At 36.9% G+C, this 24,360-nt stretch overlaps 2 protein-coding genes and 1 pseudogene across 2 annotated transcripts; 2 read left to right on the forward strand and 1 right to left on the reverse strand.

Moving 5' to 3' along the window:
- Positions 1 to 2,853: 2,853 nt before the first annotated feature.
- On the reverse strand, positions 2,854 to 5,147 carry LOC127810057 (ras-related protein Rab2BV-like). The gene is made up of 3 exons (XM_052349279.1): positions 4,761 to 5,147; positions 4,305 to 4,506; positions 2,854 to 3,790 (listed from the first exon to the last, which is right to left on the reverse strand). Exons 2-3 carry the CDS (start codon positions 4,467 to 4,469, stop codon positions 3,308 to 3,310), a joined length of 648 nt encoding a protein of 215 aa, XP_052205239.1. The 5' UTR covers positions 4,470 to 4,506; positions 4,761 to 5,147; the 3' UTR covers positions 2,854 to 3,307.
- A 5,418-nt stretch (positions 5,148 to 10,565) lies between these two features.
- LOC127805361 (cucumisin-like) lies at positions 10,566 to 13,829 on the forward strand. The gene is made up of 9 exons (XM_052342246.1): positions 10,566 to 10,653; positions 11,102 to 11,193; positions 11,269 to 11,512; positions 11,600 to 12,113; positions 12,219 to 12,322; positions 12,429 to 12,647; positions 12,749 to 12,860; positions 13,008 to 13,218; positions 13,289 to 13,829. Exons 1-9 carry the CDS (start codon positions 10,580 to 10,582, stop codon positions 13,807 to 13,809), a joined length of 2,091 nt encoding a protein of 696 aa, XP_052198206.1. The 5' UTR covers positions 10,566 to 10,579; the 3' UTR covers positions 13,810 to 13,829.
- A 1,404-nt stretch (positions 13,830 to 15,233) lies between these two features.
- On the forward strand, positions 15,234 to 23,479 carry LOC127793887 (cucumisin-like; annotated as a pseudogene).
- Positions 23,480 to 24,360: the final 881 nt, after the last annotated feature.

Raw genomic sequence — 24,360 nt, forward strand, 5'->3', positions numbered from 1 at the left:
TAAATTAATTATAATTTAAAAAAAAATTCAATCTTGTCGATAGAGTTGCTTTTATTTTCTAAAACAAAAAAATGTAGAAAATATTTTAAAAGTTATTTTATTAACAAAGTTTTATAATACTAAATTGTATTATTTTTTATAATTAATTTAAAATATCTAAGTTAATGGGAAGAATGTTTGAAAAAGTAACTTAAATACAAACACGAGGGGTTGTTATTTTCGTGTTTCGGTTTTAAATTTTGAATTTTTTATTTTAGGAGTTTATTTTGAGATTGTCGAAATTGAGTTCTTTTTATCTATAATACTTTTTGTATTTTGAAAATTTTAAGTGTTTGTGATGAAAATAGTTAAAATGACTTTTTGTTGTTTTGAATTATTTTTATAATTTTTTTATTTTTAAAAATATATTTTTAAATATATAAAAGTAAACACATTTTTTTATTTTAAAAAATTAAAAACTAAAAACGAAATTACATGCTCCTCGCGTAAAATTGACACAAGTCACAAGAACTTAATTTGAGTGGATTTTCTCTATGTTTGTATTATTTCTTACATTTTTTATTCAGTCAATTAAATAAGAGACATTTGAAAGTATGAATCATCCCACTTCGTGTGGAATTCAAGCGGCTATTGAAAAATTGACTGATAAAACATTAATATTAAAGTAGGACTAACCGACAATAGGTGATTTACGAAAAATAATGTTATTTGGTCTTATTTCTGTTTTTCTTTTATATATATATATAATTTAAGTTGTAATTACATTTTTATTTTTAATTAATTATATTAGAAACCCCAACTTATAATACTCATTGGACTCAGACCGATGTAGACTAAATTATTGTGTACCTTTTGGAATGTACTGGCCCAATTGAAGTTGGCCCGATAAAGGTTCAAGACCTCTATCATTTTCTTGGCCTAATCTTGACCTCATACCTGTTTATAAATTATATCATCATTTAATTAATGCAACATTTAATGAAAGTAACATATCTCTGTCAAAGAGTTTTGTCGACGCTAGATATCGTCCCATCCCATTGCTGCTTGCATGTCAAGGAATCATTTTTTTCCTCGATATAAGTGACTCAGCTCACAAACCAAAATATGTTTTTTTCAATCTATCAACACCTTGTTAACTCAAAGGTGAAAATGACACATTTTTTATGAAATTTAAAGGTGAAAATGTATTAAAAAATACTTAATTTTATACCAAAAAAATCAAAATAATAATGTATTTTAAGTTAACTAAATTATTTTCTCAAAGGAAACCACAAAATTATTTTTTTTTTATTTTCCAAACTTATTAATTTATATGTGATTTTTTTATTTTTTTTCTATACATTTTCAATTTTATGGGTCCTTTAGTTTAGCTCCAGCAATAAGTCTAAGCATTGGAAGCAATTTTAAAAACTTTTGGAAACAAAATTATGAGTGCCTAAGCCCAAGCAGTGGAAGAGCGGCACACAGTGGGTTTCAATTGCCTAGAAAATTAGAGTTTCTCCCTCCTCAAAGAATTTCATTTCCTTGATTCAAAGGAAAAGGTCATCACGTGAGGAGTTCCCTGGAAAAAAATTAGTTGTCAAACACTACAAGGTGAAAAATTAGGTGGAAAAAAAGTCTTTTCCATGGAAAAAAATGGCTCCCATTTCAATTACCAAAATTAGCTCGGACGTCTCAAAAATCTTCTCATTTGACAATCCTTTGTACTGAAAGAAACATTGATGATCACCTTCCACGCCAAGTAGATACTCACGGGCATCACATTGAACGTAAATGAAATATGGCAAATTACATTGGGCACCTCTCCCTTTATTAAATAACAATAGATATTCTCTATATTTTAAAAATTATGTTAGCTTTTTCAGTCAAATATTTATTAAAAAATTTGTCTACTTTTATAAAATTTTACAAGCACTCCTTGTACCATAAATTAATCTAACTTTAAAGGATAATTTGATATATAATTCTTAAACATCAAAATAATTATTATAATTTTTAAAAAGTGCATTACACTTAATACAAATTGTTGAAAATGCTTATTATAATTTATTTTTAAAAACTCAACTAGAAAGATTAACATATGTGAAAATTACCCCTTACATCGATCTATATATGTCAAATCTTAGAAATGCTGACTGTAACTTACTTGTTGTCTTGTTTTTAACAAAAAAAACTATTTTATAAAAATTAAAAATCTAAACACTACAAAATTTGACAGTACAGTACTATTTCTAATTCTAGGTATATTTGTGTGATTTTCATTAAAATAAAAAGTCTTTTAATTTTGTTCTTAAAACCGAAAAGGGCTTACCAAAAAAGTTCTTGTTCATTGGTAACTCTTTTAATTTTGGTTAAGAAGTATTTCCCTCATTTTTTGCAATTAATTAAAATACCAAAAAACAAGTGCATATTTTTATGTTTTGTATGTTATTGCTCAAGATTTAGAATTAGTCTTGTGTAAAACTTTTATTTTAATTGTAAAATAATAAGATAAAAGTAGTTCTCAACTAACCATTTGAGAAAAAAAAAATTCAGGCAAGATCTCCTAGTAAAAATCATCGAGCTGGTAATTAAACCAACTTATGTAATAATATATTATTATTTTATATAGAAGGGCGTGTATTTAACTCTTTTTTTTAAAAAATAATTATTACTCTTATATGTTCTTTGACTTTGTTATGTCTCAATAACCACATGAATATTCCTAAATATATATATATATATATATATATATATAATGAGGGGCAACGATGTTATGAAAAAATTCTTAACAAATTGAAATTTTACTTATCACGTGAATGACTTGAAATGTCATTCTAATTACGTGAAAAACTATGAATGTGGGTATTACAAGACAAACTTAGAACAAAGAACCAAAGTATTTCGAATCCAAACCAACAAGGGAGAAAATTGTACCCAAAAAATTTTCATCGAAGGCACCTTCGATGGTTAAGCAATGTGACAGCTAAAGCCATACAGCAGGCACGTCCCTAACTAGTGAAAAAAACCCTCACATATTAATAACGAAAATTAATGGTTGAATGATAAGATTCAGAATCCGACATGAACAATGCCAATGACAGATTAGTGTATCGCCTCGTTACGAAAAGCCTTTCATCATCGAATGATTTCCCCCGCCTGTGATGAGACCCACTTCTTCACTCACCTCTTCTTCTTCGTTCAGAGAGACAAAGCTTCGCCCGACACAGTAATGGCTTCCAAAACTTAGACGTCTTCTTCCCAGACGACCTCTACGTACGTACGGGGAACTCTACTCCATCTCGCCAGGCTAGCTAGCTCTCCCCTTCTAGTTAGAACAACAAGTTCTTCTGTTCAAATTACTCGAATAGTCGGCCACGTTGATGCTTGTTCCTTGGCCCGGAAGCCCCGTGGCGGCTTCCTGCGCCGCCAAGGCCTTCCTGCTTATGATCTGGTAGATATCGAGCAGAATCGACTGGAAGGCCTTCTCGATGTTGAATGCTTCCAGGGCCGAGGTCTCGAGGAACGAAAGGCCTTCCTTCTCGGCCAGGAGTTGGGCGTCTTGTTCGGAGACTGCCCGGAGATGGTTCAGATCGGACTTGTTGCCGGCCAGCATGATTACGATGTTGGAATCCGCATGGTCCCGGAGCTCACGGAGCCACCTCTGGACGTTTTCGAAGGTCTGCCGCTTGGTTATGTCGTAGACCAGAAGCGCGCCTACTGCGCCCCGGTAGTACGCGCTGGTGATGGCTCGGTACCGCTCCTGGCCCGCCGTGTCCCATATTTGAGCCTTCACGGTTTTTCCCTCTACCTGATGTGTTAGAAGAAATGCGGAATTCAAAACAATGAACTTTATATATTGCTTTGAATAGAATAAATAGAATTATGTACTTATCATACAGACTTCTTTATAAAGAGTTATACAAATAATAAACCTACATATGAACAATGGATACTCAATCCGATATCTTTGGCAAACAGTTTAACAATGCTTAAGCAAAGGCAAACTGGATGGATAATGTTATTGTTGAACCTTAAGCCACTCTGGCTGTTTCGTCGTCAACAATATCATGATCCAGACTGTATATTTCACCTAGCTGTCCATAAAATTCGGCCAAAGAGGTGGGATTGGATACCGTTATTCTCGACCTATTCCGAAGATAAATCTCAAAGATAACTCTAAGGCTATAATAAAAAAGTGATAAAACCTAATCTCATTTGATCAAATTCTAGTATTAACAAAACAAATGATGGAATGATAGTGCAAGAGTTGAAAGGAATTGGAGAAAATGTGGAGATCCATCGGAGAGATTGAGAAATTTCACCTGAAGAGTTCTGGTGGCGAATTCAACGCCGATGGTGGATTTAGACTCCAAGCAGAACTCGTTGCGCGTAAACCTGGAGAGAATGTTGGACTTTCCGACGCCGGAATCTCCGATCAAGACGATCTTGAAGAGGTAATCGTACTCGTGATCCACCTTATATGCCATTGCTTCTTGTCTCTACAGTCTACGCCCCCTGCCGAACCTAACGCACATGCCAAATCAGGGAAATGTGAAAAAAGAAAAAAGAAAAAGTGACGATCCAGACACGGAATACCGAGAAAAACGCTATGTTATTATCCTCTTTTTTCTTGAAGAAATTGAAGAACACATGATGAAAGTTGCGTTCAATCTTTTCCGTTTTCGTTCTCTGTACTTGGTCGACATTGTTCTCATTTCTTTCCTGGAAATAGAAAGAATTCAAGAGAGAGAGAGAGAGAGAGGGAGAGAGGAACTAACCATGAAAACGGGTTATGACGATGTGATGGAGTGATGAGAAAACGAACACAAACGGCAATCTGGAGAAATTGTTGCAGTGGAGAGAGAGAGAGAGAGAGCAGTAGAGGCCTTTGAGAGTGGAAAGCAATAGCAATAGCACGAAACGGAATAAGCGAGGAAGTAGGAATTTTGAACGGCCATTGCCATTCAGCGCGATCCCAATGAGCGAAACTCGGGAAATTTCCAAATATACAAAACCAAACGAAACGCTTCATTCAAACGAAACACTCGATGCTAGCTATTAAACGGGCCGCCACGGCCCACTTATTCGGCCTCCTTACTGGGCTGACTGCTATTTTGAATGCGCCCGCCCAATTTTAATTAATATTTCAAAATTATTTTTATTATCTCAACATGTTAATGGCAGTGTTTGTCTTTATGGGCCCCCGGGATATTTATGAAGAGTCACAACTTTTTACTGAAAAATTGGAAAATAAAATAATAAATATGAAAAATCAAAAGGAAAGTTTTAAAGCATTTATTCTAAATATTATATCACACATTTGCATGTCATTGTCACATTCTGTAACATGGCTGGTTTGGTTAATTGTAAACCTAGACATCCATCCTATAAACAAAGAAATATGGTCTTACCTTGTTATTATAATTAATCATCAATTTTGGGTCACCCTTGAAAATAGAATTAGTAGACTAATACTCGTTAATAAAGTCCTCTAACCAAAACTACTTAACCCTAGCATAATGAATCTAGGGCATGAAATTTCATGGCAACAAAGCAATAATGTCTCATTGTCACAGCAATACACGAATGGAGAGATTCATACTTAAGAATGTGAAGCTATTTCAAATTCATGAGCAAGGCATTGTGTCCTTTTACCTACTTGAGTACAAAGATATAATATTATGTTCCCCAAATTTGGAGAATACTTATTCGAATTAATAAACACATCTATTTCTTCTACAGGTATACGTGACTGTCAACTACAACAAGAAGTAATCCAAGGGATAACTTTTTGATTCTTGGGATAAAATATGTAGAATCTTTAGAGAATTGAAGAAACGATTATCGTAATTAAACCTTATAAACTTGAGAGTGATTGGGGGGGGGGGGGGGGGGGGCAGGTACACACTCCGCCCCTAGTATAAGGTGGGTATTTAGAAAAGAATAAAAAAAAAAAATTAAACAAATATTAAACTATTATTTATATATACACAGTAGTATTATCTAAAAATTCAGGACTTGGTCGTGTGTAGCTCCGCCTCATTATGGCATGCATCATAAAATCTTTGCTTAGGTAAGAGATGTATTTTAATTATAATTTTAAATTATTAAAATAATTTATTTACAAAATAATAATAAAATTATTTATATAAGCAACTCTTCGGTCTCTCTCCCAATTCTTTCAAAGTAAAGAAACCTCTTACGGTCTAAACCCTTAATTGTAAATATGAAATAATGAAGTTAATAATGCTTAGAACGATAAAAACTTTACTGCTCGTGATTGATGTTGAACGTATTTTTATTTTTCTTCAATTTGATATTAAATTATTAGAATAGACATTTGATGTTGATTGATTAGCATTTCTTAAAATACAATGCCTTTCCTCTACTAAAAATATAAAAAGTCAACGGAGTGGTTGGATCCGTTGGCTTTATTTTTTTACAAGTTGTGTTATCAAAATAAAACAACAACAATAATAACATATTCAGTCTTTATCTCATTATGTAGGGTTAACTATATAAATTTTAAACTTTCATATACTTTTATCTTTTGTCATATCTTCATTTAATCTCATATATTTCATATCAAACTTTAATATCTTTCTCAAAATTTTCTTAGGTCTACCTCTATCTCTTTTTTTGATTAATTATTTCATTTCATCAATTCTCTTCACAAGAGCGTCTCTTGATCTCTTTCTCACATGACCAAACCATCTTAGTCTAATCTCTCTCATCTTCTCTTCAATTGACACTACTCCTACCTTATTACAAATAATCTCATTTCAAATTTTATCTTTTTTTATATGGTCGCAGATCCATCTTAACATGCTTATCTCCGTTACGCTCGTCTTTTACTCATGTTAGTATTTGACCACCCAATATTCTAAACCATATAATAAGACTGGTCTTATAACTGTCCTATAGAATTTTTCTTTCAGTTTTAATGGGATTTTACTATCACATAACACCTCCGATGCATTTCTCCATTTTAGCCAACCTACTTTAATTCTATGCGTGATATCCTCGTGAATTTCTTCATCTTTTTGAATCACTGATCCCAAATATCGAAAATGGTTTTGTATTTGTAAGATTTGGTCTTCTAATTTTATTATAACATCATTCACTCTTACATTCTTCCTAAATTTACATTCCATATATTCTGTTTTCCTTCTACTTAATTTAAATCTTTTAGATTTTAAATTGTTTCTCCACAACTCAAGCTTAGCGTTCACTCCCTATTTTGTTTCATTCACCAACATTATGTTATCTGCAAATAGCATACACCATGACACCTTTGTCTGAATGTGTTTAGTGAGTTTATTCATTACTAAAGCAAATAAGTATAGATTTAGTGCAGAACCTTGATGCAGTCTCATTATAATTTTAAATAGTTCAATATCCCTTCCATATGTTCTGACCCTTGTCTCTACACTGTGATACATGTCCTTAAGAGCTTGTATGTAAGCTATTCAGACTCATTTCCTCTCTAAAATCCTCTATAATATTTCTCTACGGACCTTATCATAGGCATTTTCTAGATCTATAAACACTATATGCAAGTCCTTCTGATGATCCTGATATATTTTCATTAGGCGCCTAAGTAGGTATATAGCTTTCATTATTAACCTACTAGGCATGAAACCAAACTGATTTTCAGAGACATTTGTTTCTTTTCTGAGTCTCTGTTTTATTACTCTCTCCCAGAGTTTCATAGTATGGATCATTAATTGAATTCCTCTATAATTTTCACAATTTTGAACATCTCATTTGTTCTTATATATAGGAACCAGAGTACTTTTCCTCTACTTATCTGGCATCTTTTTTTATTTAAGAATTATGTTAAATAATTTCGTTAGTCAAGAGATGCTCTATTTTCTCATGCATTTCCATACTTTTATTCGTATATTATCTCATCCCATCGCCTTATGATTTTTTATCTTTTTCAATGTTTGCCTTATTTAATTTAAACTTATGCGTTGATAAAATGTATAGCTCACGTTTTTTTTGGAATTACTAAGATGTCCCAACCTAACTTTTGTGTCCCCACCATCATTGAATAATTTGTGAAATACTCATTCCATCTCTCCTTAATCGCTCCCTCATTCACTAATACATTTTGATTTTCATATTTTATGCATTTCACTTGTTTTAGATCCCTTATTTTTCTTTCTTTTGCTTTAGCTAATTTATATATATCCCTTTCTCCATATTTTTTATCAAATCGTTTATATAGATTCTTATATGCTTTTGACCTTATTTCACTAACAACTCTTTTTGCTGCCTTTTTCGTTTTTTATAATTTTTTTAGGTTTTCTTTATTGTTGCATTGATATGCAATCTTATAGCAAGTTTTCTTATTTCTAATTTTCAATTGTACATCTTTATTCCACCACCAAGACTTCTTAAGGTTTGGGACTCTACCATTTGTCTCTCCAAAGACTATATTTGTCGTGCTTCTCAGGGCAGTAGTCATTTCCCTCTACGTTTGGTTTACCTGTCATTCTCCATTCTATTCCCTTCTACCCCTTATTTTTTTTTTTTTAAAGATTAGTTATTTCTCTCCTTTTAAATCCCACCACTTAATTATTAGATTTTGTTTTATGTGATTTTTTCTCTTCCAATTTCTTACTGGACGTCAAATACCAAAAGTCCATGTTAAGTAGTTAAACACTCTCCTAGTATTACCTTACAATCCATACAACATAACCGATCATCTTGTCTCATGAGAAAATAATCTATTTAGGTGCTTGATGTGACATTTTTATATGTGATTAAGTGTTCGTCCCATTTTTTAAACCTAGTATTGGTTATGATAAGCCCATAGGTGTTACCAAAATCAAACTATGTTTTTTATACAATCTTTGAAAAATATTGAAAAATGGTGAAAACCGTTGTTGATGGTGAACAAGAATTTCCAAATCGATGGAATTATTTAAATAAATAAATAATTTAGATTATAATTACTTATTTATTCAAGTAACTCGGATCTAAATAATAAAAATAAATAAAGACAAATATTTTTTTTTTTGTAAATAAAGACAAGGTTGAAATTTGAACAAATGGAGTTTAAACACAATTAGAAAGATGTAAGAAGATGAAGCATAGAAGTTTTACACTTAGGCCGTGTTTGATAGTTAATTTTTTTTATGGAAAAGATAAATTTTCTACTCAATTCTTAACTTGTGGATTCTTTGACAACCATTTTTTTAGGGAAATTATTTTCCTTACAATGGTCATTTGAGGGTATTTTTTTTCAAATCATAGAAATCAAAATCCTTGGGGGAGGAGATGGAATTTTCTAGGCAATTGAAAATAAGGGTGGGTGGGGGAAGATTTATAAATTATTTATAATTTATATTTTTAATAACTAATAAATATAAATATATAAAAAGAAAAAATAAAAAAATTATGTATAAATTATTTCTTTGGAAAACAAAAAGAAAAATTAATTTTATAGTTTTATTTCTTTGAAAAAATAATTTAATTAATTTAAAATACATTATTATTTTAATTTTTCTGTGCAAAATTTAATATTTTTCAATACATTTTTACTGTTGAATTCTATGAAAAATGACCAAATTCTATGAAAAATTTTATCAATCAAACACCAAAAGATAGAAATAACATCATTTTTCAAAAAAAAAAATTATACCAATCAAATAGATTAAACTTTCAATTTTTAGGAATTCATTTTTCCGATAATTCAATTCTCTAAAATTTATTTTTTTTTCACTTAAATTTCACCATTGCAACGCACCCTTGGTAACATTATTTTAGTCGGCGCACGTAAGAGGACAAATTGAAGGGCTCATGGAACAAGTCAAGTCAACACAATAAGAGATGGAAAGCAACTTTGTAATTAAAAAAATATATTGATTTGTTCTCTGTACGATTTTGCCATTATAAACATTACCATCACTATCATTAGTACCAAAAACCAATGAATTCTGGGCAATTTCGAGCGAAGTCTAATCCTTAATTGTTCAAAGCTTGCATAGAATAAGCTCTAATTCCATGGCTATGCTCATTCCAACAATCTGTATACGACAACTTATGAAGCAAGCACACCAGTTTTTAATTCAAGAAGTAGGCTTTCAGTGATACTAAAAATGTTAGCCAAGCTGAGAAAGTTCCAATTTCTGATTGGGCAACTCAGTGAAGCATCTGAATCTCATAAAATATCAAAAACAAGAACCAAAAATGAAAATGAAGGATTGGGAGGGGCTCCTCATGCCCTCTCTTCTATAAGAACTCCCAACTCCCAAGTATTTGCTTGAGTCGAAACAACTCTTACACACTTGAAGAACTAAAAGGCTCTGATCAATGGCCAGCAAAATCTCAATTGTTTCATGGTTTCTTCTCAGCTTCTTCTGCACAATGCTCATAAGCAGCACAGGAGCTTCTGACATTGCTCAAGAGGCAAATATATCTCATATCTGCTATTGTTCATCTTTTCTCATCTTTTTTTTTCCCTATTTGGGTGGTGATATTGGATACTAAAGTCTCAAATGCATTTGTTCGATCTGTTTGCCTTTGTTTTATCATTATTTTCCTCACTAATAAATTCGATATCATGTAGCAGACCTATATTGTTTACATGGGTGACATTCCAAAGGGAGACTTCTCTACATCATCCCTGCATATAAACATGCTGCAAGAAGCTCTTGGCAGGTTGTTGACATCAATGTTTATGCATTGTTGATGAACAAAGAAATTTTGCATCTACAGAATGAGAACGATATGGAAAAAAAAAAGCCTAAGACATCATTTTTGTGAGATTTTTCTTTTCTGTATAAAGATTGCTAAAATCAAGTAATTTCCTAGCTCAAATTCTTAAAGAATTCCAGGGAAAAGTTGGCAGCCAGGAAAGACTCTTTAAAATGCATAAAAACCAGCTTCAAGAAAAAGAAATTATGGGTCTGCCATGCTGCCATGTATAGTTTGAAGAAGAAAATTTGGCTGATAAGAAAAAAGAATATGCGTGTACACAATCACGTGCCGATAAAGAGCTAAGAAACACATTTTCAGAAAAGATACAATATGTGAATATGAAACTTGCCAAGCTTTGTATATGCCAATGCAAGATTTACGTAGCTTTTCCAATTGAATGCTTTGACAGTGGTGCACCGACATCTCTGATCTACAGTTATGGCAAGAGCTTCAATGGATTTGTTGCCATGTTAACACATGAGGAGATGGTAAAAGTAGCAGGTGAGTGAACTTGCATCTTTGAAGGTTATCTACGTTTCTGATAAACAACTTCTACTTGTGCTCGCTAATTTTCAGGAATGGACGGGGTGGTTTCTGTGTTCCCCAATGAAAAGTATAGGCTCCAGACGACAAGGTCATGGGACTTCATGGGCTTCTCCGAAGAAGTTAACAGAGCTACGCTTGAAAGTGACATTATCATTGGAGTCCTTGACACTGGAATTTGGCCGGAGTCTGATAGCTTCAAAGATACAGGTTTTGGTCCACCACCAAGCAAATGGAAGGGCACTTGCGAAACCTCACTGAACTTCACCTGCAACAAGTTAGTATTAGTTACGGTTCAATATTTTGCATTGTAGAAAGTAAAAGGAATATGAAACTAAATCAAAACCTAGCAATTATGATGCAGTAAAGTCATTGGAGCACAATTCTATCGAAGCAATGGCACCTTAGAGGAAGATGACATCTTGTCTCCAAGAGACACAAATGGACATGGAACACACACAGCATCAACAGCAGCCGGAGGCCTAGTTAGCATGGCTAGCCTGTACGGGCTTGGTTCGGGGACTGCTAGAGGCGGTGTCCCGGGAGCACGTATTGCTGTATACAAAATATGTTGGGCCGATGGATGTTATGATGCTGACATTCTAGCAGCATTTGACGATGCTATTGCAGATGGTGTTGATATAATCTCTCTTTCAGTTGCGGGGCACTCTCCCAAACCCTATTTCAATGATTCAATAGCAATTGGATCTTTTCACGCCATGAGGAACGGGATGCTGACATCGACGGCAGGTGGTAACGATGGCCCTGCCACTGGAACCGTTACAAACGTTGCTCCTTGGTTTCTTTCAGTGGCTGCTAGCACCATAGACCGAAAATTTTTTACGCGGGTTCAGCTAGGTAACAATAATGTTTACGAGGTAATACTTCCTGTCCTCTCCTACACATACTTGAAATTCACTAATTTAGTTGTGAGCAATGCCTATGAATTTATCAAATAATATATGCATGATGTAACTATTCAGGGAATTTCCATTAACACGTTTGAGGCAGGAAATTACACGCATCCTATGATCTATGGTGGTGATGCACCAAATACCACGGGCAACTTTAATGGTTCAACATCCAGGTACTGCAGAAGAATGAAACCTTGCAAAAATATTTCAATAAACAGATGTCCGTAACACTTAATTTGACAAAAGTAAAAGCACAGGCTAGTTCTTTTTGTTTACCAGGTACTGCGGTGAAAACTCATTGAACCCGGACTTAGTCAACGGTAGCATTGTGCTCTGTGATGCCTTGACTAACGGGGAACCGGCACTGTTGGCCGGGGCAGCTGGGATTGTGATGGAAGACAGCGGACTCCCGGATACTGCCGACTCTTTTCCTCTACCAGCAACTGTAGTTGGTGCCCAAGATGGAACCGCAATTTATAGCTACATTAATTTGACAAGGTATACATAATACATATAGGAATCCAAGATCTGTTATTGTTTCCCTTGATTAGGAAATGCCCATATTTTAGTTCTAATGAATCGTTCGTTTACTGACATAGCGATCCAACTGCAACCATATTCAAGAGCTACGCCGGCAATGATACGCAGGCACCATATGTAGCCTCCTTCTCATCAAGGGGTCCAAATAAAATTACACCTGATATACTCAAGGTAATCAATCCATCATAAGATAAGATAGACTTCGTATTTCCTCTGCCTTTCTTAGCATATTATATCATGTGTCACTTCTTCGGTTTGGTTTGGTTATAGATTACAAATGTTACTTCAAATTTCACCCTTGGTGTTTATTTGGTATAGCCGGATTTGGCTGCTCCCGGGGTCGATATTCTAGCAGCATGGCCATTAGCAGCAGTGACGAGGGTAAAAGAGGACAGAAGAAGAACACCCTTCAATATAATATCTGGAACATCCATGGCTTGCCCACATGCCTCTGCTGTGGCTGCCTACATCAAATCGTTCCAGCCCTCATGGTCTCCGGCTGCAATCAAGTCTGCTATGATGACGACTGGTAATACTAATACATACCTTAATCTTGTGTACCAGACACTGACCAACTCCCGGTTATGCCCTTGCTTCAGCATCTCCCATGAGTGTGGAAACTAGCCCCGAAGCTGAATTTGCATACGGCGCAGGCCATCTAAATCCGGCTCAGGCTGTGAACCCCGGTCTTGTCTATGATGTCGAAGCGATTGACTACATAGAAGTTCTATGCGGAGAAGGCTACAGTACCGGGTCTCTGCGGCTTGTCACTGGAGATAGTAGCACTTGCTCGGCAGCCACAAGCGCAACTGTGTGGGATCTAAATCTACCTTCCTTCACTCTTTCAACTTCGTCGCCTTCTTTTAGTCAGACATTCAACAGGACCGTCATAAATGTTGGAGCGCCATCATCGACGTATACAGCTACAGTGGTTGCTCCACAGGCACTTGGAATCTCAGTTGAGCCTGCCATTCTAACATTCACAGCTTTCGGGCAAAAGTCATCGTTCACGGTGACCGTTGAAGGAGCTATAGCCAGTAGTACTATAGCCTCTGCATCTCTGGTGTGGGATGATGGGATCCATCAAGTAAGGAGTCCAATTGTCGTGTACTCCTTGTAATAATGGCAATTATACAGCAAAGGCCAAGGCCCTTTGTCGAGAATAAGAAACTGTTACTTGCATGTTGAAGTACTAAAGAATAAGATCTGAATGGGCTGCATTTAGTTTCTTTTGGAGTTTATGATCTTTGTTTCTGCTAAACATATTTTTTGTGTTTTAAGTTGTGAATGGATTCTACAGTTTCTCACAAAGGCCATCGATCATGCTCAAGAGAGCCGGTTGAAGACATAGCCCACTAAAACCTATGTCTAGGGCTCCAAAAAGGGGAGTCCAAAAAAAATGAAAATACCAAGGAGAGGCAAATGACGGGACACGGGAGATACTAGAAAAAGAGAAAGACGCTGGAGAAGATGCCAAAAGAGGCACCAAAGAGAGAGATAGACGCCGTAGACAGGAAAGGAGACCCATCACTACTAGGAGACGCCGACGGCAATGAAAGGAGATGTTAGATGGGAGCTGGGAGGAGACCAGGAGATGCTGACCATCGGAGACTAGGAGACACGGTCACCGGTCACAACAGACGGTCACATGGAGACTAGGAGATGCTGACCCATCACTACTAGGGACGATGCCATCTCTTTAAAGACTATGGAGAAAGAGATGGTATCGTCGGAGACCAGGAGTGATGGCGTCTTTAAAGATAGTCACTGATCACGATAGACAACAGACACAATCATGTCGCTGATTAGACGGTCACGCAAAATTGTGGGAGAGAAAGAGAGAGGGAGTTGTCTTGTTGCCTATGGCCCCACCAACCCTTAAGCCGGCCCTGATGCTCAGCGATAGAACCAGCAATGATAAACTTTTTGACTTCCATTTTATCACAGTAAATAAGATGAAAAATTAAAGCAGTGGCAGGTATAAATTTTTCAAGAAGCGGACAATCAGAATGCTCTGATCATGCATGACAAGGTTATGGAAGAAATGCATTGCTCCAAATTCATATTCTGAAATTACAAGAACCTGATAGCTGTCAGTCTTGGCTATGGACGCTGACAGCATCTTCGTCGATCCAATTCAAGGGTTTCCAACCAAGAAACAAAGAATTTAAATAGAGGTCTTGCCAATCTGATAAACAAAATGCGAAGCATACTCAATTGTAAAGCATTTTTAATGAACATCTGCACACTTTAAATGTAAGAAGAAGATTGGCTTGGAACTAGTACTTGCAAGTGTGCACAAATAGTTTTAAGACCCACAAAGATACAATAGAAAGAATCGTTGGTGCCATCTCGGAATCTCCGACAATGGAAGAGTAAAAGTCTCCAAAAATCATTGTTAAAGCCGGCCTTGGACCTTTATTTTTTTTTTTAACTGGCGGTTACAACAATATGATTTTGAGAACCCTATGGAGGGAGTAAGAAGCAAATAGTTTCTCCATATAAAAGGCCATTCATGGGTTTTTGCATGAAATCCTCCCTCCAATGGCCTGCCATATACCTCCTCTTTCATGGATTATCCTGATCAGCTTTGCTTCTACTCTGCTTGTCAGCTGTAATGGAGAGTCTGATGGTGGTCAAAAGGCATGCATCTCTACTATATAACTATTCGTCTTTTGGCATTATTTGTTACACTACAGGTTCTCTCAAAAATGCCTCTCTAGTAGAATTCCAATTTGGGATTGATTCATGATGACTCCTCTCCTTTTAATCTTGGCATCCTCGTCAAGCCAGAAATCAACACACCTCAAACCCGAATCAATCTCACAATAATTTCCTAGCCTGCATCCATTTGATAATACTCATGGGTTAAGTTTGATACTACTTATAAGACTGCAAATTTTCACCCAAAAGTGCTAGTTAAAGGTGATCTGTGAGCCATGGGTCCAAGTAATATAACCAATCCTCCCAATAGACTGACTATCAATGTAGGATTGGGTCATGAGGTCTTGCATGTTTTTGGTTTGAAAAAGACTTCATGTTTCTGTTTTTTTGTTTTTCGCTAACAGTGTGCCTTTTTCTTTTAAGAGAATACTGATTCTGGTTTGGCAAATTATCCTGATACAATTGATTAGTGGTGATGTTCTTGTTATCTCAGACCTACATTGTATACATGGGTGACCTTCCAAAGGCTGGTGGTTTCTCTGCATCATCCCTGCACACTAGGATGCTGCAACAAGTTTTGGGCAGGTCTTTTAGACTTGCTATTCTGCCTATTTTCTCTTGAAAATTAAATAATGGGACAGCCACCTTAAACCATTACAACCTAACTTCTCCACTGATATTGCAATGGATTCAGCAGCAGGACATCAGAATCTCTAATCCACAGTTACAAGAGGAGCTTCAACGGATTCGTAGCAAAGCTAACAGAGAGAGAGGGAAAAACTAGCCGGTGAGTAAATAATGATAAAACTGTAATATCTTCTCTTTCCTTCAACCTAACTAATCTTTGAACTTTCAGGCATGGAGGGTTTTGTGTCTGTATTTCCCAACCAAAAGAAGAAGCTCCATACGACGAGGTCATGGGACTTCATGGGCTTCCCACATAAAGCAGAACCAGGAGTTGAGAGCGACATTATAATTGGGATGCTTGACACTGGTATCTGGCCTGAATCTCCTAGCTTTGAGATGAAGGATTTGGCCCACGTCCAAGCAAATGGAAGGGCATTTGCCAGTCCTCAACAAATTTCACCTGCAACAAGTAACATCTTTGATAAAACATGCAAGGAAACATAATAATTTATGCAATAAAACTATAGGAACTGGCTAATTACCTTGTCGCCAAATTTGTTTGCTTGTGCAGCAAAATCATAGGAGCTAAGTACTACAAAGCTGATGGGGAGTTTAGTAAAGTAGACTTTGACTCACCGCGAGACTCAGAAGGCCGTGGCACGCACACGGCTTCCACTGCAGCTGGCCAAGTAGTGAAAAAGGCCAGCTTAGTAGGCCTGGCCTCAGGGACAGCACGAGGAGGCGTTCCTTCTGCCAGGATTGCTGTGTACAAGATTTGCTGGTCGGATGGCTGTGCTGATGCTGATATACTTGCTGCATTCGATGATGCAATTGCCGACGGGGTAGACATAATCTCTCTTTCAGTTGGGAGCTTCTATCCCTTGGAGTACTTCTAAGATTCAATTGTCATTGGGGCTTTCCATTCTATGAAAATGGAATACTCACATACAACTCTGCTGGTAATTCCGGCCCTGATCCAGAAACAATCACTAATTTCTCTCCATGGTCCCTCTCTGTGGCTGCCAGCACCATAGACAGAAAGTTTGTCACCAAAGTGAAGCTAAGAAACAGTGCGGTTTATGACGGTGTCTCCATAAACACCTTCAACCCTAAAGATAAAAGGTTCCCTTTAGTTTATGGTGGGGATGTGCCTAATACTGCAGCAGGCTTTGATGGATCAGATTCCAGGTAAAGACAAGCCGAATATCATTACGAAAACTAATTTTATAGTTGACAACTAATTTTATAGCAACGATAATGTTACTCCCTTGTGACTGGAAGGTCACAAGTTCAAAGTCTGGAAACAGGGTACGAAAACAACCCTTGCAAAAAGGAGCCTCGTGCACCACGACGCCCTTTTAACTGACGTCTTGTATAACGATCAACATCAATGCAGGTACTGCATCCCAGTCTCACTGGATAAAAAATTGGTGAAGGGAACAATTGTTCTGTGTGATCAGTTGAACACAGCAGAATCACAACTAGATGCAGGTGCAGCTGGTACCATAATGCAGGATGAAGGATACGAAGATAATGCCTACTTATTTCCCTTGCCTGCTGCCTATCTAGATTTGAAAGATGGCAGTGAAGTTTATCACTATATAAACACAACAAGGTATATATATATATATATTTGAATGTATATCTATATATGCAAATGAAAGATATTCGTGGTTGAGGAGTCTATATCTAAGATAACACTGCATTTGCAGAGGGCCGACAGCAACCATAATGAAGAGTGTAAAGGTTAAAGACAAGCCTCGTGCTATTTGCACATAACCTCATTTATAGATGGGTTTACAGGTAAACAGGGGCGGATACACATGTGAGCTGCCTTGGGCTGATACACATGAAGCCCAGGACAACCCACAAAAAAATTAAAATTTTAATACAAAAGTTTTCCCTAAATTCATTTTAGCCCAGCCCAGCCCCAGCCCAGCCCAGTCCCAGCCCACCCCACCCCAACTTGCTGGATCCGCCCCTGCAGGTAAGGTGAAACAAACTATTTTGTCCCCCTATTTCTTATCTCAATGACCATTTTACCCCTTTCTATCATTTCTCTCCTTTCTCCTCTCATCTCTTCTCCTCCCCCCTTTAGCACTGCCCACCGCTGCCTCACTTTGCCAATGGCTGTCGCTCGCCTCTCACCTGGTCGAGAGGCAAGGGCGATGGTCGGCCAGGCGAGACAGCGACGGGTGGCTAGACAAAGGCTGTAGCGGCTGAAAGGGAAAAGAGAGAAAGAAAGAGTGATGAGAGTAAAGATGAGAAGTCGCAAATTTCTCGTGATAAATTCTCAATTTATCTTGAGAATATCATTCTGTAAATCATCTATAAAACTATTTCTATACAAATAGCATTTTTCTAAAGACAAACTGGCTCCATATGTTGTTTCATTCTCATCCAGAGGCCCAAACCCAATAACATGGGACATCCTCAAGATACGCTAATCAATCAATAAGGCTGCCATTTGTGGTTTTACATTGTTTAAGGGACAATGATACACGTACAACTTCGTGGACAACTTTGTTGACAATTCCAATTTCTCGCAATATTTTGGTGTTAAAATATCGCGATATTTTATATCAAAATTTTTGAAAGCCCGCTCATGTTTGTTTATCCTTCCTTCCCCCATCTCTTTCTCTCTCTCTCTCTTTCTCCTTCCCTCTTTTTCGCCTCATTCTCTCTCTCAGCTCATTCTCGCTGACGCATCCATCGTCTATAGCTGTTGAAGCCGCCACTTCCGCCTCCACCCCTCTCTCTCTAGGTCTTCTATTCTCCCTTGTCAGGTCGTCTTCTCCAGCAACCGCTGGCTTTCTCTCATCTTCTCCGCTACCGCATCGTCTTTTTCAGCAACCGTTAGCTCCCTCTCGTAGCAGCTGCCGCGCCATCTTCTCCAACAACCGCAGGCTTCCTCTTGCTGCCGCTGCGTCGCCTTTCCAGCAACCGCCGCCTTCCTCTCCCCCTACACCGCCATGTCGCCTTCTCCAACCAACGTCGTTGTCGCCTTGCCTTCCTCTTAAAAAGTCATGCTATTTGTATAGAACCTTATTTACAGATAGGTTTACAGGTAATGTGAAAAAGACTATTTTGTCCCTCTTTTTCTTATCTCAATGATCATTTTACCCATTTCTATCCTCTATTTCCCTCTTCTTCCTCTCCTCTCTTTCTCTTCTGCCCTTCAGTACTGCCCGCCGACTCCCACAGCTCACCTCTCACCTGGTCGCCTCACCTTTGGCCTGGCTGAGAGACAAAGGTGGCTGTCAGCTAGGTGAGAGGCAAGGCAACAGCAGTGGCGGATGGCTAGGCAAAGGCTGCAGTGGTTGAAGAGGAAAGAGGAGAAAGAAAGAAATAGAGAGAAGAGAAGTCACAAATTTATCGCAATAAATTGTGATAAATCCTCAATTTATCGTGAAAATATCATCCTGTAAATCATCTGTAAAATTATTTCTGTACAAATAGCATTTTTCCCCCTCCAAACATTGAGATGCTTGCTGGGCCCACCTTTCATTTACTTTTTTTTTTCTTTTTTTCTTCACGGGTTCTGCTGGATGCCCAATTTGTTCGCGTTGCGTTGTTAATTTTTCTCGCATTCAGATCACGATAACTGTTTTGCCCCTTTTTCTCGTCAACTCTTCCGCTCGCTTCAAAAGTTCAGTCGGTCAACAGACTCAAAACATTGATTTTAATTTCTAAACTTGAAGATTTACATAACTAGTTAAGTTTGGTGAATCACATTTAGTGTTACTGTTAGAGATAAAAAGTTCCGAAATTCTTAGATTTCATATTCAAATTTGGTTTCAATGGATATGTACGTGGTTGTATTTGATTGGTAATTTTTGTTTAATGTAATGTATGATACGTGCACACCATTATAGTGGTTCAGCATCTATTATGTCCACGTCCACCTTAGTAGGCAAACCTGCCTTGGATTCCACGATCAATGACTCCGTTGAGGTTTCCCACAAGTTCACCTCAAAAACTTGTTACAAACGCCTACTTTGATGTATTTTAGTTATCTTTTATTTATTGGTAATATTAAATATATTTGTATATAATGATCGAAATCAAGCAAAGAAATACAGCTTATAAAATAAATTGAGTGCCGACTTACGAAATAGATCAATTATTTATGTCAACTTATGTACCCATCGACATTGCAAGGAAAATGAGATAAAAGAATCAATGGGAGATAACAATAATGAATAATAAATTTGTTATGCATAAATTGTAGCCCTTTTTTTTTTACTTAAAGTTGATTCAGGTACGTACTTGTTATTAAAATTTTAGTGATATTTCTGTATTATTATTTATAATAAAATTGATGACTTAAAAAAGATAACCGGTTAAATATATTTTATTTTTAAAATATATATTTATATATAATTTGATCTTGAATATTTTTATTTTTGATTAGAACGTCTCGTGTATCATTCATATAAAGCGTAATGAGCCAAATAGAAGAAAAGTTCACAAAAATTTTAATAAGGCAAAACGTTATCTATTTTCCAATCACATATTCTTTGAAAAAGTTAATTATGCCTCTGCAAATACAAATTCCCATCACATATTCTACCAAACAAATTCCTATAATCATGCTTCAACACAAGTGGAATGCTTGGGATAGGAAGTGTGGATACTTACCATTCTGTTTCATTCTCCATAAGATAGTAACAATCACAATCACAGCCATTACAAAATATGAAATTGACAAATTTTCACTATATAAAATTAATTACATTACATGAAATTTATCTTTTCAAGTTCTAAATTTACACACCCCAAAATTTTATCTATAATATCTAACTTTTCAAGTATTAAATTTTCATCATACCCAAATAGCAAAATTTGATCAAATATATAACAGAAAATGGAATTGACAAATCTGTAATGAGCTTTCCTTGTAATTGACAAATCTGTAAGAGAAAATAGAAAAAATTAATCCCTTTGAGAATTGGAAAATGTACTGGTAGTCACCCATCGGCCATCATGGTCGGAGGTTTCCCGCGATTAGAGATAACCACCAGACACCCGTATCTCCACTAACTAACATACCCAAAAATTAGCACAATTCAACGGTTGAATCTTTGTAGATCTAAACTTAAATTTTTTGCCAAACCCAACACGCGCTTAAATGCACTGGCAGTTGTCGCCGGCCACAGTGGCCGGTGGTTTCTGGCTATCAGAGCAAGCCACCCGACACCCTTATCCTCATTGACCAACATACCTAAAAACCAACACAATCTAATGGTCGAATCTCAGTAGATCTAAAATTAAAGTTTCTGCCAAAACCAACAAAAAAATGCACTGCCAGTAGCCATCGCCCACCATGACCGGTGGTTTCCAGCAATCAGAGGTAACCACCCGACACCTTTATCCCCATCGACCAACATATCCAAAAACCAGCATAATCCAACTGCCAAATCTCCATAGATTTAAGCTTAAACTTTCGGCCAAACTTTCATGGATGTGTGCTGAAAATAATGACTGATAAAACTAGAAGACTTACCTCATTATAGATCAAGATTGATGGAGATGCAATCGCACGGATGGGAGAGAGTAAGAGATGGCCTGAAATTTTGGGCAGAATGAGCACAGGCGGGAGAGAAGAGAGAGAGTAATGAGGAAGAAACATGAATTTTGAGTAGCAGTTCATAGGGATAGAGGAAGAACACGAGAAAGTAGGCCGCAGTTAAGGGTATTCAATTTGGGGTAGATTTGTAATTGAATTAAAGGGTAAATTTGTAATTTTAACTAGGTTGTCAACAAAGTTGTCCACAAAGTTGTTCGTCTAGCATTATCCTTGTTTAAGATTTCTCTTTTTGTACCTATCCCGAGTGTTTGAGACATTTTGTCGAACATGTGGTGGGCGTAGTTGGATATTTGTGCGGCAGGAATGGACATTTTGGCAACTTGGTCGCAGGCTATGATGGTGACGGGTATAGAAGAAGATAGAAAGGTGGTTCCCTATAATATCATCTCTGGCACGTCCATGGCTTGCTCCCACGGCACCGGCGTGGCCGCTTATGTGAAGTCGCTTACGATGTGGTCTCCGGTTGAATTTTGGTCAGCAACCTTGTGATGGCTCCAAGTTCTCCCACTTTGATCAGCTAACAACTCTACGGGGTTAATGCACAATAAAAACGAAAGCACACACAAAGAATACGGAAAAAAATCTCAATTTTATATTTAGATCTTAGAATAAAAAGAATGGATTGGGCTATGCTTTCTAAAAGCTATCAAAATCGCCCACAAAGCCACATATATATAGGTTACAGAAAATAAAAGTTATTATGCCTCATAACAGTCATACTGAACCATAGGGCGGCATGCATCACGTGCAACAATCGTCTGTGGGTCGCCTGGCTAACACCTATTGCAACTGCCTCAGCCCCTTACGCGCGTATGGCCATGCATGGCCCTCGTGGGCACGTCTTGCATGGTTTGCGGCCCGATCCCCAGCCTGCGGCCCGATCTTGGCCTTTGGCCTGTGGACCAGCTCGTAGCCCGATCCTGGTCTTGTGTTAACCTGCAACAACATCATTACAGCGACACGTTGGATTCTCGCGCGCTCACTCAAGATTCCATCATCATTTATGGCAGATCCCATCCCTATTAATGGTAGTCTTATCGGCACCATGTCACCATTAGGAAGTTCTAGCATTGGATGTCCAGTCCTATCACCCTACAAATGCACGATGTATGCATGTAGGAGGGCCTCCCTACCTTTTATATAAACCAACTCTCCTCAAAGGCAATGTATGTTCTCTTTTAGCCTGCTGATACTCTACCCATTTTACTCTCTTGCTCACTTGAGCGTTGGAGTGCTTGCAGGTGGTAATTGCCATTTGACAAACTGATCGTCAAAGCCTATCCTTTGCCGTTGCAAGCCCACGCTCGCCCATTCCTTTGGGCCGAAAGGAACAAGTGGCAATTGGATCAGTTTGGTTTATTTCTTTACAAGTTTGTGTTACCAAAATAAAACTATGTTTTTTATACAATCTTTGAAAAAGATTGAAAAATGGTGAAAACCGTTGTTGATGGTGAACAAGAATTTCCAAATTGATGGAATTATTTAAATAAATAAATAATTTAGATCATAATTACTTATTTATTCAAGTAACTTAGATCTAAATAATAAAAATAAATAAAGACAATGTTGAAATTTGAACAAATGGAGTTTAAACACAATTAGAAAGATGTAAGAAGATGAAGCATACAAGTTCTCGTTCGTTCTCATTCTATAGATGCAAAATTTCTCTTTGTTGCCCCCAGGGGCATAGCCAAGTGGTAAATGGGTAGACTGAAAGCTTGTTTGAAGGTTCTTAGTATGGGTTCGATTCTTGGGGGAAGCAGAATGCTTCGTTTTGGGGAAGTACCTTAGGAGTGATATTAGTGGTGTTAAGGCCTACCACCCTGATTATTTGGACACATCTCTCGATTTACCTCCTCAGTGTAGCTCTAGGAGCAGGGTGGCTGAGAACGCCAGTAATGGGGCGTAATCCAAAAAAAAAAAAAAAATTCTCTTTGTTCATCAACAATGCATAAACATTGATGTCAACAATCTGCCAAGAGCTTCTTGCAACATGTTTATATGGAAGGATGATATAGAGAAGTCTCCCTTTGGAATGTCACCCATATAAACAATATAGGTTTGCTACATGATATCGAATTTATTAGTGAGGAAAATAATGATAAAACAAAAGCAAACAGATCAAACAAATGCATTTGAGACTTTAGTATCCAATATCACCACCCAAATACGGGAAAAAATATAAGAAAAAGATGAACAATAGCAGATATAAGATATATTTGCCTCTTGAGCAATGTCAGAAGCTCATGTGCTGCTTGTGAGCATTGTGCAGAAGCAGCTGAGAAGAAACCATGAAACAATTGAGATTTGTCTGGCCATTGATTAGAGCCTTTTAGTTCTTCAAGTGTGTAAGAGTTGTTCTGACTTAAGCAAATACTGGGAGTTCTTATAGAAGAGAGGGCATGAGGAACCCCTCACAATCCTTCATTTTCATTTTTGGTTAATGTTTTGGATATTTTATGAAATTCAGATGCTTCACTGAGTTGCCCAATCAGAAATTGGAACTTTCTCAGCTTGGCTAACATTTTTAATATCAATGAAATCCTACTTCTTGAATTAAAAACTGGCGTGCTTGCTTCATAAGTTATCATATACTGATTGTTGGAATGAGCATAGCCATGGAATTAGAGCTTATTCTATGCAAGCATTAAACAATTAAGGATTAGACTTCGCTCGAAATTGCCCAGAATTCATTGGTTTTTGGTACTAATGATAGTGATGGTAATGTTCGGATAACATCTAGAACAAGCGTTCCTCCCTAGCAACCCCACACCATCGGAGAAGAGGTAA

This window comes from Diospyros lotus, chromosome 1 (genome assembly GCF_014633365.1).
Source record: "Diospyros lotus cultivar Yz01 chromosome 1, ASM1463336v1, whole genome shotgun sequence".
Lineage (NCBI taxonomy): Eukaryota > Viridiplantae > Streptophyta > Magnoliopsida > Ericales > Ebenaceae > Diospyros > Diospyros lotus.

Bases quoted from the DNA above. Each gene is read 5' to 3' on its own strand.
- LOC127810057 (XM_052349279.1), bottom strand. From the start codon at position 4,469: ATGGCATATAAGGTGGATCACGAGTACGATTACCTCTTCAAGATCGTC. The intron at 3,791-4,304 runs GTGAAATTTCTC...CTAACACATCAG, and splicing joins TCGCCACCAGAACTCTTCAG to GTAGAGGGAAAAACCGTGAA.
- LOC127805361 (XM_052342246.1), top strand. From the start codon at position 10,580: ATGGGTGACATTCCAAAGGGAGACTTCTCTACATCATCCCTGCATATA. The intron at 12,323-12,428 runs GTACTGCAGAAG...TTTGTTTACCAG, and splicing joins TTTAATGGTTCAACATCCAG to GTACTGCGGTGAAAACTCAT. The intron at 13,219-13,288 runs GTAATACTAATA...CCCTTGCTTCAG, and splicing joins GTCTGCTATGATGACGACTG to CATCTCCCATGAGTGTGGAA.